The sequence below is a fragment of the Amphiura filiformis genome, chromosome 11 (assembly GCF_039555335.1).
Source record: "Amphiura filiformis chromosome 11, Afil_fr2py, whole genome shotgun sequence".
NCBI lineage: Eukaryota > Metazoa > Echinodermata > Ophiuroidea > Amphilepidida > Amphiuridae > Amphiura > Amphiura filiformis.
This window is the reverse complement of record NC_092638.1, coordinates 34,318,409-34,337,675: the sequence shown is the minus strand read 5'-3', so window position 1 is coordinate 34,337,675 and position 19,267 is coordinate 34,318,409. Positions and strand designations below refer to the sequence as shown.

The window sequence follows — 19,267 nt, the reverse complement described above, 5'->3', positions numbered from 1 at the left end:
CATGCGTTATGTAATCGCTCATTTCTTCGCAATCAGTCAATTGATTCCAGTAAAATTAGCGTATAAGATGCACAATAAGATGGGCTACACGCTCAAATGTAGATGTTTGGATTCTGATGTCTATTTCTCGACTTACGACCAAATTTATTTGCCCGGTAATTTTTTCTGGGACACCCTGTATGATAAGCCACACGTTTGCGCAAATGAAGTCAGTCACACACTCAATGCGCAATCATGCATGTGGTGGTATGTCTTGTGTAAAGGATTAACCTGAGGAAGAGGTGATGCATATTTTTTCGTTCTGTAAAAAAATTAATTGAAAAATGACGAACTTTTGATCATTTTCATACTGTGAAAAACCAAGTAGCTGGAGTGTTCCTCAATATGCTAGGAGGATATTTAAGCCGGTGACCCCATGTTGACCTTTGTTGAAAAGGCTGTAATTTTGCTGGAGAGGGTTCGAATCGTTATCACTCGACATCCGCTATCTTGGAGAAATTTGGTGTTCTGAAAATGCCCAGCATTCAAATCAAATACGGGTTAAGTCAATCAATCAAATACAGGATAAGTTTCACTATTGAAGCAGTACGAGGTACTGGGCGTTGGTCCGACACGCCGCTAGTCCGACACACCTCTAGTCCGAATCTAAAATGCACCGCACCAGTTCGACACGCCGCTAGTCCGAATCTAAAATATACTCTGCCAGTCCGACACGCCTCTAGTGCGAATCTGAAAAACAGCGCGCTAGTCCGAAACTGAAAACTACAGCGCTGGTCCGAATCCGAAAAACACTCCTTCAGTCCGACACTGCACTAGTCCGAATCTAAAAAACCGACACTGCGCCAGTGCGCTAGTCCGAATCTGAAAAACACTGCGCTAGTCCGAATTTGGGAAACATTGCGCTAGTCCGAATATGTTTTCCAGATTCGGACTAACGCAGTGTGTACACCCACGCATCCCACACCCCCCACATAATTACATAATGAACTCAAGTATCTTGTTTGTGCGCTGCCTCAAGTTGCTTACCTATTTGCAATGATTCGGTCTACAATTATTTGTGTTGACAACTCACTCTTGGAATCCACTTGTCTAAAAATGCCTTTCTTCTTGGGTATCTAAATATACATGAAAAATAATAACAACATATATAATAATTAAACTCATGGCAAGATGACCCTAAATATATGTACATATGAGCCCCATGTGTCACATATTATGGGACCAGTTTCACTTTTTACGCATTTTTCGCCCAATTGGGCTACTTTTTACAATATTTTTAAAATTTTAAGTGGTACCACTACCAGAGTGTAACCTACATTGAATTAAAGCTTGTGAACTGGACTTTCACTTACACATTTTCGCCCAATTTGGCGACCTTTTACAATTTCTTTTTAAGAGCTACGAGAGTGCAACCTTCCTTCACTAAAACATATTTCTGCCACATTGTAGTATCGTGTTAAAGTTTCTTATACAGTTAAATTTTCTTGTACAGTTGTGGAATAGACTCCCAGTAGATATTAGATTAAATTTTATGTCAATGCCATTGAGTGTTTTCAAACATACTATAAAGCTTATTGTCTGATATTTCACTTCCATATGTTAAATTTTCAGGTTCAAAATATACTGTATTACAATATGATGTGTAGTATTTAGCATTTTACGACTCCTTGTACAAGAGTCAAAATGCAAATAAACAATTAATTGTTAATAAATAAATAAATAAATTCCCGCGCCGAAATTTTCTAGAGCAATGACGTCATGGTTATTTGTGCTCATTTGTCGTCGGGCTTCATTGAATTATTAGGACGTCATTGCTCTAGACAATTTCGGCGCGCGAATTTATTTATTTAATTTATTTATTTATTTATTTATTTATTTATTTATTTATTTATTTATTTATTTATTTATTTATTTATTTATTTATTTATTTAATTAATTGTCACGTGTTGAGAGGTGGCTGTTTTTATTCGTTTTTATGGTTAATACGACTTTGTTTTAAATAAAACCATGTGATTCGTGCTTGATAATTATTTTATAATATTTTTTATATAAGACATAATGCTGTGATTGCTGGACACTTCCTTTTTAGTAAGCGTCAAGTTGTGCCTGCTCGCGCTACGCGTGTGCGCATGTAATTGAATACATGAATCCAAAACCCACCCAAGTCCATGGGAAGTGATTTTGAGAAAAAAACCTGTGTATCATTTTAATTCCTTCAGTTAGATTTACCTGGTCAATGTGGTAAGTTGTACGTGCAAATGGGTGGGTTAAACTGTATTAGGTATGACGATTAGCATTTCAGGGACTTCGTGGGGTTCATTTTCAATTCTGGACTTGGGTGGTTTTTTGAATCATATACTAAGACAATAATGTTGGAATGAGATTACCACTAGTAAGATAATACAAAATAAAGCACACAGTTATGTTTAATGTTGATAAGCATTCTGCCATGTAATATAAACCACACACTTTCCTTGATTAAACCCTTTTTTTCAAAAGTCACTCTCCAGCAATGAATGTGTTACAAGTGGATTTTTATACATACTGGATTTCAATCAATGTGTTACAAGACTCAAATCATGGACTTGGGTTGATTCTTTCATACATGCTATATTTCACATGCTCAATAGACACAGAGGATGAACTTGAGTTGTTCTTTCATACATATGACAGGCCTATGTATAGCAATACTTTCCCATGCTTAACTCAATTTGGCCAAAGTATGGACTTGGGTGGCTTTTGTATTCATATATTCAATTTTACAACCGGATCGGCAATGTTTCTGCCCCTGACCGTGACCCCTCCTGCCAAACCGCCCGCCATTTCCATTACACTTACCTCATAAGGGTCCGATCCATCAACACAAGGCTCTACGTGAGTATTTCTAGTTCCACAAACTACTATATCAATCTTGAAGTGATTGAGAAGATCTTCTGTGATTTTATACGGTGATCCAATGACTACCTCATGAACATGCTGCAAGAAACAAAAGAACAAACATAACAAATTCACTCACCAAGCGGATGCAATGCATCTATATATAACAAAGGGTTGCACTAAATTCACGGTTGTTCTTTTTAGCATTGCAAACATATGACGAATTCCATTGGTTTGCTATCCACAGAGTGATGCAAGCTATCGATCGGTTATGAATAATTCACACTGATCTCTTACTCGGCCCTTGTATTGAGGTCACCACATAAAGGTGTCGTTAGTGTAGCTAATCTTACGTGTTGAAGAGAGTGAAAACGTTTTTGTTTTATTTTGTTTTATTGTTTTATTCAAAAATCTGATTAAAATTGGATATTAAATGTGGCCATTCGCCTAATAATGTGTTGCACAATGCATTGTCATTTGGAGTACAAGTTTCCTACTAGGGGATGAGGTTGATCCATGAAACGTCAGAAATCAGAGTTAATGAAACTTCTACCATCAATAGAAATGACGGCAAAGACATCAGTCGTATGTGGCGCTCTCTCTTTTCATACAACCAATCACAAAGCCGCTAATCTCTTCTACGTCCGCATTGAAGTAATATACGCTCATCGCGCATCCATTTGTTGTCAAATGATCATCTGACGTCAGTCTGTGATCACCGGCCTCATAGGCAAGGGGCAGCATATTTCTTTCTCTATTTATTTAATAATCACACATTCTCTGTTGCTAATTCTCCGCAGTTGCATCAGCAGATAGGCAAGGTCTGCTTGCTTTCTGTTGACAAGGGGTAGTCTTCAATGAACGGTTCTTTTCAGAGCCACCAAACTTTTAAATTGAAAAGATAGGCGAAGTCTGCTTGTTTTCTGTTGACAAGGGGCAGTCTTCAGTAAACGGCTCTTTTCAGAACCAGTAAGAATTGGTAAGAACTTGTGTTAGGTGCTCCCCGAGATAAGACTTAAAGACTCTGTCATGTTTGCGTTTCACGCAAAATAGTGTACCTCCACATCATTTTGCCATGAGAATGAAAACTTTTGAATAAAAAATGTGTGATTATTTGGGTTCTGCGTGCAATGTGTTGTGACGAAAGAGTGCAGTAAGATTAAAATACACTAAGCTTTAAACACCCAAGTTTAAGACGTTATCATTTGATTTTGGGGTTTGGATCGAGTACACATTGTTTGTGTGACGACCCAATATGGCAGACTTATTAATGCAGTAAAACCTCGTCTACAAACATATAGAGTGCATTTGATGAACGCTAAATTAATCCAGACGCCATCCATCGACAAAATTATAATATTATGAAGTTTGAGCAAATTAAATACCGATACAAACATATACAAACATGTACTAAGAACTATTGTAAGACCAATCTATTGTATTGGCATATTTGCGGCTGTCTCGTTTTAATTTAGCTTTCATCCAAAACACACTATATGTTTGTAGACGAGGTTTTACGTTATAGTATTACGCAAGGGCTATTTGGAGTTGGCACTCTTTAAGTTTAATCTCTTTGGTTAGGTCACAGTCTATGATCATATGGACTACGGTCTGTTCAACCTGCCAAAACATTATGAACTTACCCTGCATGCCAACACGCTTAGTGTTCGTTCGTGTATATTCATAATGGGGTAATTGCTTCCATCGTACCTGTTAATTTCCTATGATTCAATGAAAACCAAAATGCAGAATTTATTGAAACATAACCGGTGAAAACTGTTTTCTAGGTTAATATATATTATATACAAGGTTATAAACCAAATTATATTCAGAAAGTACTCAACTTTAATAAAGGAGCAATGTACATTCAAAATACATATTGATTACACACAGTTTATCACCTATGCCACTGGCGAGCCATGTTATACCCTACACATGCTCCGTTACTGCCCTTGGTTTTAAAAATCGTCATATCCCCCTCCGCAAGAGGTGTCACACGAATTGATAATAGATAATAGTACATTGGTAATACTTACTGAGTCCGTATGTAATCCTACGATAACATAATCACCAAGCTTCAAAGCTTCTGCAAGGAAATCAACATGTCCTGCATCTAACAAAAATGTCAAGGAAATCACCTGCTGAAATGCTCAAGAACTAAAGTTTGAACCTTGATCAGACTGTTTGGACTTGGAGAGGCCACAAATGGGAAGAACTTGGTTAAAGCTTTCATTATAGTTACTGTTTTTATGATTCTTAGGGTTCAGCTTCAGCAAAGCGTGTTGACGCGCTCATAATTGTCAGAAGATAATTATTACCTGATTCGGCAGTAGACTTCGGTTATATATATGGTCAATTCCAGCGAAAGCGGGACAAAATTCTCTCTATGTTAACTTTCCACTTTAAAATGTCATTAATAAAGGAAATCACGTTATTGATGGAGCATATCATGTCACGTCCAATGTGCTCTCTTTGTGCATATAGGCCTTTACTAGCAAGTCATACCAGGGGACAAGTTATGATAGCTTAAATGATTTGGCGTTACCCACGAATTCAAAGATAAAGCACCATATATGTCATTGAATGAAATGAAATTATTACCGTTAGAAAGACGTTTGCATGGTCTCTCATCATATGTAAAACTATTGACTTCCACCAAAGTTTGTGGACTCTAGAGGCCATTAAGTCAATTTGGCTAATAATTTTGTTACCCGCGTATCAAAAATAAAATGATCGTTCTGAAAAATGTTAAGTGAATATGCCATAAATGACTATATCATGAAACGAAGTTTCGTTCTTTAATTCTGAGGTCCAAGTGATTATTTTATGCAAATACGTTTTACCCATAAAATTCCATAAAATCAAATTTGACGTTATCCACGTATCAACTGTTACCCACGAGTCCAGCAAATATAATCGCCATAACTTAAATTAACATTTAATGACTTTGGACACTGAATTTAGTTTGACAAGCGCTTAAAATTGTAAATCGTAAAAATACGTTCACCGCTTTAAAAAAGAATCTACGACGGTTTAAACTTTTGTTACCCACGAATCCCGAATAGATGCTAACCTTGAAAAATAAGGAGATTGTTTATTTTAAGTTTAAATCAGCACATATTCAAGCCATGGGTATGCTATAATTTTGACAGTACTTACAGTTTATACACCTAAGAAACGCAAACGGTACTATAGTACTTATAGCTTTACCCACGAATTCGGCGTTACCCACGAATCCAAGGATTTACTCGTAAATTATATGTTTCTTATGCATCATTTTGAAAACATGCGAAATAGGTTCCAAAACAGTCCTGTTTAATAGCGTACTCTTGAAGGTATACTGAAGCTGCATCATGAAGTTTTGATTGATTATCCTAAATTACCATTTTTTGGGTAAATGCAATTATAGTTAGAGAAACGGGAATCATTGAAACACAATGGAGGAATAACCGCATGGTGGTTTCCAACCTTCTGTAATAGTTTCTATTGTGCCGCTTACCAATACATACCTTCAAATATGTGTTACCCACGAACATTTTGGTTACCCACGAATCCCTACTTAAATTATAGTTAACAATGTATTGATAGTGTTTTAGTTCATAGGAACTGTCAAACACGAGTTAATAGAATATTGCTGCATGAAAATATGGAATGATTTTACTAAAATAATAATATAAAACTGTTTGCTCTGTCTATTTGAATGTGGCAACTTCATTATTCTCAAAACTTTTATACCCAAAATGCCATAATGATCTATTCTAAATATTCCATGTAGTCTGTATTTTGATTAAAATTCATTTTAGTGCCATTGCAGCCTGAATTATTGACATACGGAAAAGTATTTTTTATTTTTGTTAAAAAAAATTAATAGGAATTGCTATTTTCCAGACGCTGTTACCCACGAATCCATCCGAGATCCTCATCCTGCGACGAGATACAAAATCTAACTTTATATTTATATGAAGCATTTATTCTAATCTTTCGAAATAATACAGTAATGTTAAATGACAGCCACTTTGGAAAGAGTTCGAAGAATTGACACAATCTTAACTGTACACCTGGTTCTTTCTTAAAATTTGTAATAACCAAAATATTTCTTTGTAGATATATGTAATAAAATTCTATTTTACGTTCAAAGTCTTCACCGGTTTCTAGTGTATATGAGTCACACATAAAATATTGAAAGATATTAAAGAAAGCGAAATTTTATGGCGTACAACAGGTGAAAAATGCTTGAATTCGTGGGTAACATGCATATGCGCATTTAACACTTCATTTGGTCTAGCAAGAAAAGTTATTTTTCAATCCGATGGCACTTCCACCTGATGATTCACTAGACATGATCGTCTCATTTGATAAGTCTAGAATTGAAAAGGAAAACATTTTAAAATGGCCCCCAGAGAGAATTTTGGCCCGCTTTGGCTGGAATTGACCATATATAAATGCGCTTTTATAAATGCGCACGTGACCAGATGGCCAGCGCCATATTTGCATTACATCACTGTCAATCACTGATATGACGACCATTGAGGGAGTGGCTACAGTTGTGACCTTGTTTCATGGCTAGCACTGGCAAGGAACATTGGCTGGAGGTTCGATGCTATAAAGGATAAAGCATGGATATCGAAGGATCATGATTATTGCACAGCACCCCCCCCCCATGTACAAACATAACTAATTTTTATTTATTTGTTTTATTTTACATGGATCATTAAAGGCTGGAATTTTCTACAATGGAAACATGAGGTATTTTTTATTGGGCTTCCCTATTACCTGGCATGTATGACATGTTTTGGAATATGTAGAAACATTTGTTCTGAGAGTGGGACACCAGAAATGTCGCATAATTCGTACATAAGTTTTCTTAACTCCCCAGTACTTGCCATAGGACTGTCATGTACTATGTTAATAACGTCAGTGTGTTAGACCTTTGGTGCCACAATTTGGTATACTAGTAGCTAGCCAAATCATCATGCTATAACCACTATACAGACAAGGATAGAAACCTTTTCGATGAATACCAGTTAAGTTTGGAAATTTCGAAATCTTGATTATGTTATTAAAAAACAACATTTTGAAAGTATTTCCCACCGGAAAAAATATTTATCGACGCAAACGTTTGCAATAATATCACAAAGTTGAACAAAATAGGTAATTTTGCTGAACAATCTGGTGTCGTTTACCGCATTTTCATTCAAAATGTACACCAAGACCACCCGCCGTGCTGAAAGTCACTTCCAGACTTCTTGTCTACAAGCTGTTATGGCATGTGGTCACGCGCGTATTTATAAATACGTATTTATAAATATAGTCGAAGCATCCTTACTACCTTCCACCCTACATCGGCAGGGGTATCAGATGGGCGCCACTTTCTCATCAGTACACCATCTTGTTTGCAAAAATAGACATATTCTATTTCTGCTTCTTCTAAGGTTTGATTTTTGATTGATCTCGTTGAGCTCTGGGTCATAGTTTTCACCAGATTGTTCAGAAGCTTTTTATTCCTTCGAGAAGGCAGTTCATCTCCTTTCTCATTCAACTTGGACACAAATAAATTATGTCAACCAAATTTTAGCCTAAGTCATCAATTTGGTTTCCATTGTCTTCAATTGCTTCTAAGGAAGCCTGCTTACACATAGACCGTATAACTGCATATGCATAAAAGATATCCATTTCCTCACTACTATCATCATGCCAACATGGCTTATGTATGACTATTGGGCCAAGCCAAACTTCCCCCCTGCGAAATCATTTCCTAACCGCATGAAAACCTATACTATGATTACATGACCAGAAACCAAGTCAGATTTCAAGTTAATTTTGTGGAGAGGTACCTTAAGTATATAAGTTATAATGTTAAATGCAAATCAGGCTTTTTCAACTCAACAAACATGCCTTATAGTGTACTTTCACTAATGTAATGTCAACTTTTCTTTTACTGTATTTTCCCTGACGAGCCCCCAGTTGTTACGGGTCGTAAATGACTCAAGGTAAAAAAAACGCCTCGTACCCAAATTCACTTCGGAATGCACAACAAAACACACTGCTTATGAACCCTAATACTCCTACCACAGCGTGAATGAGTCGGCGCAAGCACACACCCCATAAAAACAACACTTTAACCGTCGATGTATAGTTATTTACCGCTCACCTTATTTAGACGAATCCTTAAATAAATTACTCAGAGTTGCTACTCGATTACCCGTAACAACGTGGCTTGCTGCCAGGTATAGGAACTTATAGGTCCATGTCTATCTGTGTCGCTTTCTCAGTATATTTTGTTATCATGGTTATAGGCCTATTCAAAAGTCAATGTGGTTTTAATTTCAAGAATTTCCATTTTAAAGTCCAGGGCGGAAGAGCGAAAGCGGAGAGGAGATCGAGAGGGGAAGGGAGCGGAGGGAGACAACAAGAAAGATAGAGGGGAGGGAGAGGAGAAAGGAGGAGAAAGGAGGAGGAGGCAGAAGGAGAGCGAGGTAGTGAAGGCCTAAGATATAAAAAGTTTAGAGGAAGGAAAACAAGGAATGAATAAATACATATAATAGAAACTAAATATATAAGCGCACTAGGCAGTCATCCGATGATGCCAAAGACTATCTGCGTTATGTAATTAAAACATCCAGTCACCCAAACCCTCATGAATATTGATTGGCAACATTGTCCAACATGTCAGCGCTTAAATTGGACACAATTGATGAATAGACGCTGCAGTCCGTTGATCTCACATGAACAACACACCCGTTACTTACCTATCTGAGGGCTTTACAAACCCCCGAGCTAGGTACTGTTTTTCTATCCGATTCTTCTTTCTTTCTTCTTCTGGCAACAAATTTCAAAATGCTTCTCCTCCTACATGTTACACCCTACAATTACGTAACTTGTACATATGTATCGGCTATATCCAATGCCCGTAGGGTGCAAAAAGAATTGAGATCAAAGGTCATTAAGGGGGCATTACCGGTATATAACCAAATACCTTCAATATGCTTCTTCTATCACATAATTACATAGCACAATGGCGTCACTTACACATGTGCATCGGCTTTACCCAGTGCCCATACCTTGCACACATAATTGGGGTCAAAGGTCATTAAGGGGGGAAAATCTTACAATTGCCTTATCTCGACATCTGTAAGGGGTATGGGCTCAAACTCAGTGACAACAAATCTCATGAATAGGGGAACAGTTTGCAGGGGTCATGTCAAAGATCACGCAGAGGTCAAATTGTCGAAATGCATTTTCTGGACATCTGTAAGGGGTACGGGGCTCAAACTCTGTAACAACAAACTTACTGACCAGGGAACACTTTAGAAAGCTGTGCAGGGGTCAGGTCCAAGGTTATCTGGTTCAAATCTTAGAATTTAATTTTCTGGGCATCTGTAAGGTGCATGGGACTCAAACTCGGTGACAACAAACTTTATGACCAGGGGAACATTGTTGGAACATTTTGCAGGGGTCAGATACCTCCAAAACACCAACATGCTCCAGCTAGGTTTGTGGTCTATGACCACCATTTGCCACCAGTTCTAGTAATGGTTTGTTTCTCACCCGTTTATCTAACAGAGACTGTATCAAAATGATTGGTACCCATCAGTTTCCAGTAATAAGGGACATGATTGCAATATCAAAATGCAACATAACATCAGCATAATTTGTTGATAAATGTAATAAATAAATAAATAAATAAATTAATTAATAAATATATAAGTAATAAACATTCATATAACACTAACTTATTGTCATTTAAAGAGGATCCAATGTTGCAATTGGAAGAAGCAGGCTTTTTCAATAACCATCAAAATGATGGGTACCAATTATTTTGATACAGCATGAGCAGTATGCGCACGTATCATCACGATTCTCATTGCTTTTTGCCTGGTAGTATGTTTTTAAAACTCCCGCCATATCACAATAAGGCTATTAAACAATGTAGTGGTTGCATGGGGTTCACTCAAGCATATCGATATACCAGTCCCTTGCCTATATTGACAAACATTGAGGTAAACTCATCTATACACCATTTACTAACTTCAGATATTGAAATATGAACACTTTCCTTTTCTTTATCTATTCACAAATCAGCGGCTCAGGTACTTGCAAACCCTCTGGTTTAAAAAGGAAAGGATACGAAACAGATCAAATGCACCTGCACAGTATATAATACGATCTCCTGGTTTGGGTTCTATACCTGATGCAAACTGATGTAATATATGCGTGCTCGGTAGAAATTGTGAAACACCTGTATATGGACTGCGCATTGTTGATGTCTAAAACAACAAAAGAAATGTCACTATTTGTTAATCAAAATATAATACGTGGACGTATTGAGGCCTAAGAAAAAAAAAAGTATTGCCCTAAAAGCTTCATAGTCACGGTCAGTGGGTCAATGTTTTGTTGTTGTTGAATATTTCGCCACATACAATTCACCACAAAATATAATGGAAACAATTATTTAGGAGCATGTCACAGACGGACACTGTATAGGCTAAGAACTCGATCCTCACCACTAGATGCTGTCATAGCTCAGTGGTAGAACGCAACGACTAGTAATGCCGCGGTATTTGGTTCGAGTCCTCCTGTCAGCAAAGTTATGTTTTTAATGCTACATATTTGTTCAAATTTATCTCGCCTATGTATTTATTCATCGAACAAATCAGCGTGCAGGGTTAATTATTACTTCCAGATGGTGAACTGGTTTGTTCGAATACATTATTGTGACCATGTGTGCTAAATTGCTTAAAATTGTGTAGTGTATATTTTTAAATATTATGAGACGCTTTGGTCTTTGCTAAAATGCGCCAAATAAATGACATTAAAGGCTTAGTGTACGATTTCCGTCAAATCTTAAATTTATTATTCTTTATTCAAAATGTTGAAATAATATTAGGAATAACTGCCGGGAAGGGTTGCTGTCCATTTTAAGTTGAAATAACAAGGTTAAGTGAAAGAAATCCCACTGCTTATTTTGGCCATTTAACATGCAGTTCTATGCAGACATATTATCATAATTTAAAAATTATGATAATATGTCGAACTTTGCTCTGTTGTCCTACAAAGACAACAAATTTGGCCGGTTCCATTTAGGTGCAAGTTTGGACATGTGTAAACATTACAAATGTGCAAAAAAATTAGGTTTGAAAAAAATTAACCAATTTCATATTATAAGATCGTACATTATGGCTTTAAATAATAATAATAATTACAGCTGCTCAAGAGCCGCAAATATCATTTGGGAGTAAGGGCTCTGGTATGAACGTTTGCACGGTATTTTTTGTGGGACATGAGTAGTGTTATTTCGATTCAGAAAATGAATTTCAATTTAATTCAAATTCAATTCTTATTTTATAAAATCATTTTGATGCAATTTCAATTAAATTCTTCTCTGATTTAAATCATTTTAATTCAATTCCAATTCAATGCATTGAAATTAACTTCTAACCAATTTCAATTCCAATTCACAGCATTTGAATTCAATTCATATTCAAATTCAATTCTTATTACCAACACTGATACATTTTACCGGGCATTTGGCTAAAAGTAGTTCAGGGAGAAAGTTTATAGAGAGTTCCCGTGTTTTGGGTTACCCGCCATCTTGGAGGGAAACCTAAACTCCGTTTACAATTTTCAGAATACCAACACTCGCGCAATAATTAGCAAATGTTATTTTGTAGAATGTAGCACCAATAGGGTCATTGACCAAATCAAAGGAATGAGGAATACGGCGGTGCGAATCACGTTATAAACACTATTGTAGTCCGTTCCGCTTGAAAACACGGGAACTCTCTATTGTAACTGATAAGCTGACAATACTGGTGAAATGGCAGAATCAAAATACATGTTGTATGCATTTTCGATTCAATGAACCGAATTGAAATGAACACAAAACACATTTCGATTCAATGCATTGAATTGAAATGAAAGAATAAAAACATTTCGATTCAATGCATAGAATTGAAATGAAAACAAGAAACATTTCGATTCAATTCACTGAATTGAAATGAAAAAAAAAAAAGCCAAAATCAAATTCAATTCAATTCCTATTCCAATGCATTGAAATAACACTAGACATGAGAGTACATCAGACATATCGAATTACATTCTGAATACGAAGAATGTCCTACTGATATCAAAAAATCAAATAATTTTGATTTTTTTGTAATACAAATTTTATGGCAAATTATTAAAAATGGCTATTAATGTTGCAGCTATGTAATTCCCGAAATTTATGTTAGGTTTCTTATAATTCAAACACTGTGTATCAATCTGATATAAATTAAAAAAAGTTATATCTGGTTGTTCACCTTCAGAGTGAAAACATGAATAACAAAATATTGTCGGATTTTAGAATAGATAAGATGACTAAATTGAATAAGATATACACAAACTTTAGGAAGGGATGAACGAGTATAAAAAGGGTATGTTGATCAAACAAAGAATAAGCTACATTGACGCATTATGTCCAAATTAATTCACCCGGTATTTTTTTCTGGAACCCACTGCCCCGGGCCCACTGTACATCTCAAACAACCTTACCATGTGTTTAAGGGGGTACTACTCCCTTGCCAAATTTTGTGCCTATTTTTGCATTTTTCTCAACAATTATAGCGTATTGGTGACAAGTAAGATATGTATATTATAGGGGCAAGGACTACAACTACTGCACTGGAAATTTTATTTCAGCATGAGGGAAAACCAATATTTGATCAATAAATCAATAACTACTTGACTTATAAGTTATAATGTTAAATGCAAATCAGGCTTTTTCAACTCAACAAACATGCCTTATAGTGTACTTTCACTAATGTAATGTCAACTTTTCTTTTACTGTATTTTCCCTGACGAGCCCCCAGTTGTTACGGGTCGTAAATGACTCAAGGTAAAAAAAACGCCTCGTACCCAAATTCACTTCGGAATGCACAACAAAACACACTGCTTATGAACCCTAATACTCCTACCACAGCGTGAATGAGTCGGCGCAAGCACACCCCATAAAAACAACACTTTAACCGTCGATGTATAGTTATTTACCGCTCACCTTATTTAGACGAATCCTTAAATAAATTACTCAGAGTTGCTACTCGATTACCCGTAACAACGTGGCTTGCTGCCAGGTATAGGAACTTATAGGTCCATGTCTATCTGTGTCGCTTTCTCAGTATATTTTGTTATCATGGTTATAGGCCTATTCAAAAGTCAATGTGGTTTTAATTTCAAGAATTTCCATTTTAAAGTCCAGGGCGGAAGAGCGAAAGCGGAGAGGAGATCGAGAGGGGAAGGGAGCGGAGGGAGACAACAAGAAAGATAGAGGGGAGGGAGAGGAGAAAGGAGGAGAAAGGAGGAGGAGGCAGAAGGAGAGCGAGGTAGTGAAGGCCTAAGATATAAAAAGTTTAGAGGAAGGAAAACAAGGAATGAATAAATACATATAATAGAAACTAAATATATAAGCGCACTAGGCAGTCATCCGATGATGCCAAAGACTATCTGCGTTATGTAATTAAAACATCCAGTCACCCAAACCCTCATGAATATTGATTGGCAACATTGTCCAACATGTCAGCGCTTAAATTGGACACAATTGATGAATAGACGCTGCAGTCCGTTGATCTCACATGAACAACACACCCGTTACTTACCTATCTGAGGGCTTTACAAACCCCCGAGCTAGGTACTGTTTTTCTATCCGATTCTTCTTTCTTTCTTCTTCTGGCAACAAATTTCAAAATGCTTCTCCTCCTACATGTTACACCCTACAATTACGTAACTTGTACATATGTATCGGCTATATCCAATGCCCGTAGGGTGCAAAAAGAATTGAGATCAAAGGTCATTAAGGGGGCATTACCGGTATATAACCAAATACCTTCAATATGCTTCTTCTATCACATAATTACATAGCACAATGGCGTCACTTACACATGTGCATCGGCTTTACCCAGTGCCCATACCTTGCACACATAATTGGGGTCAAAGGTCATTAAGGGGGTAAAATCTTACAATTGCCTTATCTCGACATTTGTAAGGGGTGTGGGGCTCAAACTCAGTGACAACAAATCTCATGAATAGGGGAACAGTTTGCAGGGGTCATGTCAAAGATCACGCAGAGGTCAAATTGTCGAAATGCATTTTCTGGACATCTGTAAGGGGTACGGGGCTCAAACTCTGTAACAACAAACTTACTGACCAGGGAACACTTTAGAAAGCTGTGCAGGGTCAGGTCCAAGGTTATCTGGTTCAAATCTTAGAATTTAATTTTCTGGGCATCTGTAAGGTGCATGGGACTCAAACTCGGTGACAACAAACTTTATGACCAGGGGAACATTGTTGGAACATTTTGCAGGGGTCAGATACCTCCAAAACACCAACATGCTCCAGCTAGGTTTGTGGTCTATGACCACCATTTGCCACCAGTTCTAGTAATGGTTTGTTTCTCACCCGTTTATCTAACAGAGACTGTATCAAAATGATTGGTACCCATCAGTTTCCAGTAATAAGGGACATGATTGCAATATCAAAATGCAACATAACATCAGCATAATTTGTTGATAAATGTAATAAATAAATAAATAAATAAATAAATTAATAAATATATAAGTAATAAACATTCATATAACACTAACTTATTGTCATTTAAAGAGGATCCAATGTTGCAATTGGAAGAAGCAGGCTTTTCAATAACCATCAAAAATGATGGGTACCAATTATTTTGATACAGCCTGAGCAGTATGCGCACGTATCATCACGATTCTCATTGCTTTTTGCCTGGTAGTATGTTTTTAAAACTCCCGCCATATCACAATAAGGCTATTAAACAATGTAGTGGTTGCATGGGGTTCACTCAAGCATATCGATATACCAGTCCCTTGCCTATATTGACAAACATTGAGGTAAACTCATCTATACACCATTTACTAACTTCAGATATTGAAATATGAACACTTTCCTTTTCTTTATCTATTCACAAATCAGCGGCTCAGGTACTTGCAAACCCTCTGGTTTAAAAAGGAAAGGATACGAAACAGATCAAATGCACCTGCACAGTATATAATACGATCTCCTGGTTTGGGTTCTATACCTGATGCAAACTGATGTAATATATGCGTGCTCGGTAGAAATTGTGAAACACCTGTATATGGACTGCGCATTGTTGATGTCTAAAACAACAAAAGAAATGTCACACGGTATCTCGATCGCGTGTATTTCAGAGAATAAAGTATTATTGTTTATCGGTTGGTAATTCTTTCCTCCAGTGCGGGATTCCCCCTTGTCGTGACGTCACAGAGACTGACATGTAAACACTGCACTCGCACATAGACGATTGTAAAAAATGGAGATAGAAAACTCAATAAAACTCAATTAAAAAACACAGTGAAAGTATTCTTCGTTTCTTATTAGTTGTAAAATGGTTTTTTTACTAGTAAATACCAATGACACTTGAAAAATACCGAAAATATAAGCGGTAATTGAGTCATACTGTCCAGTCCGATAATTATTTTTCACCGGTTATCGCGCCATTACCGCGATAAAATTTCGAAATCCAAAATCACCAAAAATGACCCCATGTTGCACGAAAAGGTTAGGGCAAAAGTAAAATCGAAGTTAACGTAATAAAAGATAATATATTTCCCAAATAAAAATTATAATATAATAAACTTGCCTTCAGTATTTTTCTTATTTTCAGTGATTTTATTCGCACTGTTTTTGCGGTGTTTACCGTGTAATGATGCATAGTAACTCGGTGCTACGGCGCAATGCATGCAGGAGCCGTACGGCGCTCACTGTGCACTCGGTTGCGCTGAGGCACCGGGCGCGTGCTGGGACAATGGCGTCTTTAGAGAGGGTGATATATTCGTGTTTCACGCATTATTTTTGACATTTTTATTTATAATTACAACGTTTTAGATGTTATTATGATAAATGGAAACTCACACAAAGGCACTGGATCATCTGTGCAGAGTTTGTAGGGCATATATTTCTACAAAGAGAGCTAAATTATTATCGAATGATACTACAAGCTAAAAGCTACGGCACATTGAAATCAAGGATTTTGTCGCGAGTTTAGACCTGATAAAACCTTCGAGGCCTAAAATCTTGATAAAATTCTCTATTTCAATGTTCCGTAAAAGGCTACGGCACATTGAAATCAGGGATTTTATCGAGATTTTAGGCCTCGTAAACTTTTAACGTAAAAGCTACGGAACATTGAAATCAATTAAAATTCTCAATATGTCAATTTTATCGAGATTTTAGGTCTCGTAAAAGCGTTACGAGGCCCAAAATCTTGATAAAATTCTCTATTTCAATGTTCCGTAAAAGCTACGGCACATTGAAATCAGGGATTTTATCGAGATTTTAGGCCTCGTAAACTTTTGCGTAAAAGCTACGGAACATTGAAATCAATTAAAATTCTCAATATGTCAATTTTATCAAGATTTTAGGTCTCAAGTAAAAGCGTTACGAGGCCCAAAATCTTGATAAAATCTTTATTTCAATGTTCCGTAAAAGGCTACGGCACATTGAAATCAGGGATTTTATCGAGATTTTAGGCCTCGTAAACTTTTGCGTTAAAGCTACGGAACATTGAAATCAATTAAAATTCTCAATATGTCAATTTTATCGAGATTTTAGGTCTCAGTAAAGCGTTACGAGGCCCAAAATCTTGATAAAATTCTTTATTTCAATGTTCCGTAATAGCTACGGCACATTGAAATCAGGGATTTTATCGAGATTTTAGGCCTCGTCAAGCTTTGCGTAAAAGCTGCGTAAAAGCTACGGAACATTGAAATCAATTAAAATTCTCAATATGTCAATTTTATCGAGATTTTAGGTCTCAGTAAGCGTTACGAGGCCCAAAATCTTGATAAAATTCTCTATTTCAATGTTCCGTAAAAGCTACGGCACATTGAAATCAGGGATTTTATCGAGATTTTAGGCCTCGTAAACTTTTTAAGCGTAAAAGCTACGGAACATTGAAATCAATTAAAATTCTCAATATGTCAATTTTATCGAGATTTTAGGTCTCAGTAAAAAAGCGTTACGAGGCCCAAAATCTTGATAAAATTCTCTATTTCAATGTTCCGTAAAAGCTACGGCACATTGAAATCAGGGATTTTATCGAGATTTTAGGCCTCGTAAACTTTTGCGTAAAAGCTACGAACATTGAAATCAATTAAAATTCTCAATATGTCAATTTTATCGAGATTTTAGGTCTCGTAAAAAAATACGAGGCCCAAAATCTTGATAAAATTCTTTATTTCAATGTTCCGTAAAAGCTACGGCACATTGAAATCAGGGATTTTATCGAGATTTTAGGCCTCGTAAACTTTTTTAGCGTAAAAGCTACGGAACATTGAAATCAATTAAAATTCTCAATATGTCAATTTTATCGAGATTTTAGGTCTCAGTAAGCGTTACGAGGCCCAAAATCTTGATAAAATTCTTTATTTCAATGTTCCGTAATAGCTACGGCACATTGAAATCAGGGATTTTATCGAGATTTTAGGCCTCGTCAAGCTTTGCGTAAAAGCTGCGTAAAAGCTAAAGAACATTGAAATCAATTAAAATTCTCAATATGTCAATTTTATCGAGATTTTAGGTCTCAGTAAAAGCGTTACGAGGCCCAAAATCTTGATAAAATTCTTTATTTCAATGTTCCGTAATAGCTACGGCACATTGAAATCAGGGATTTTATCGAGATTTTAGGCCTCGTAAACTTTTAAGCGTAAAAGCTACGGAACATTGAAATCAATTAAAATTCTCAATATGTCAATTTTATCGAGATTTTAGGTCTCGTAAAACGTTACGAGGCCCAAAATCTTGATAAAATTCTTTATTTCAATGTTCCGTAATAGCTACGGCACATTGTAATCAGGGATTTTATCGAGATTATAGGCCTCGTCAAGCTTTGCGTAAAAGCTGCGTAAAAGCTACGGAACATTGAAATCAATTAAAATTCTCAATATGTCAATTTTATCGAGATTTTAGGTCTCGTAAAGCGTTACGAGGCCCAAAATCTTGATAAAATTCTTTATTTCAATGTTCCGTAAAAGCTACGGCACATTGAAATCAGGGATTTTATCGAGATTTTAGGCCTCGTAAACTTTTGCGTAAAAGCTACGGAACATTGAAATCAATTAAAATTCTCAATATGTCAATGGTAGCGAGATATTAGGTCTCGTAAAACGTTACGAGGCCCAAAATCTTGATAAAATTCTTTATTTCAATGTTCCGTAATAGCTACGGCACATTGAAATCAGGGATTTTATCGAGATTTTAGGCCTCGTCAAGCTTTGCGTAAAAGCTGCGTAAAAGCTAAAGAACATTGAAATCAATTAAAATTCTCAATATGTCAATTTTATCGAGATTTTAGGTCTCGTAAAACTTTACGAGGCCC

The 19,267-nt window shown here is 36.4% G+C and overlaps 1 protein-coding gene across 1 annotated transcript in view; it reads right to left on the bottom strand.

Annotated features, from left to right (window-relative positions):
* Nucleotides 1-19,267, bottom strand: part of LOC140164767 (ethanolamine-phosphate cytidylyltransferase-like) — a 48,413-nt gene that overhangs the window by 5,977 nt on the left and 23,169 nt on the right. The window contains exons 8-12 of the mRNA XM_072188137.1: nt 15,890-16,028; nt 4,914-4,990; nt 4,521-4,598; nt 2,839-2,976; nt 1,027-1,115 (exon numbers count right to left, since the gene is read on the bottom strand). Of these exons, the coding sequence (XP_072044238.1) occupies nt 1,027-1,115; nt 2,839-2,976; nt 4,521-4,598; nt 4,914-4,990; nt 15,890-16,028 (521 nt within the window). The remainder of the gene's footprint in view (nt 1-1,026; nt 1,116-2,838; nt 2,977-4,520; nt 4,599-4,913; nt 4,991-15,889; nt 16,029-19,267) is intronic.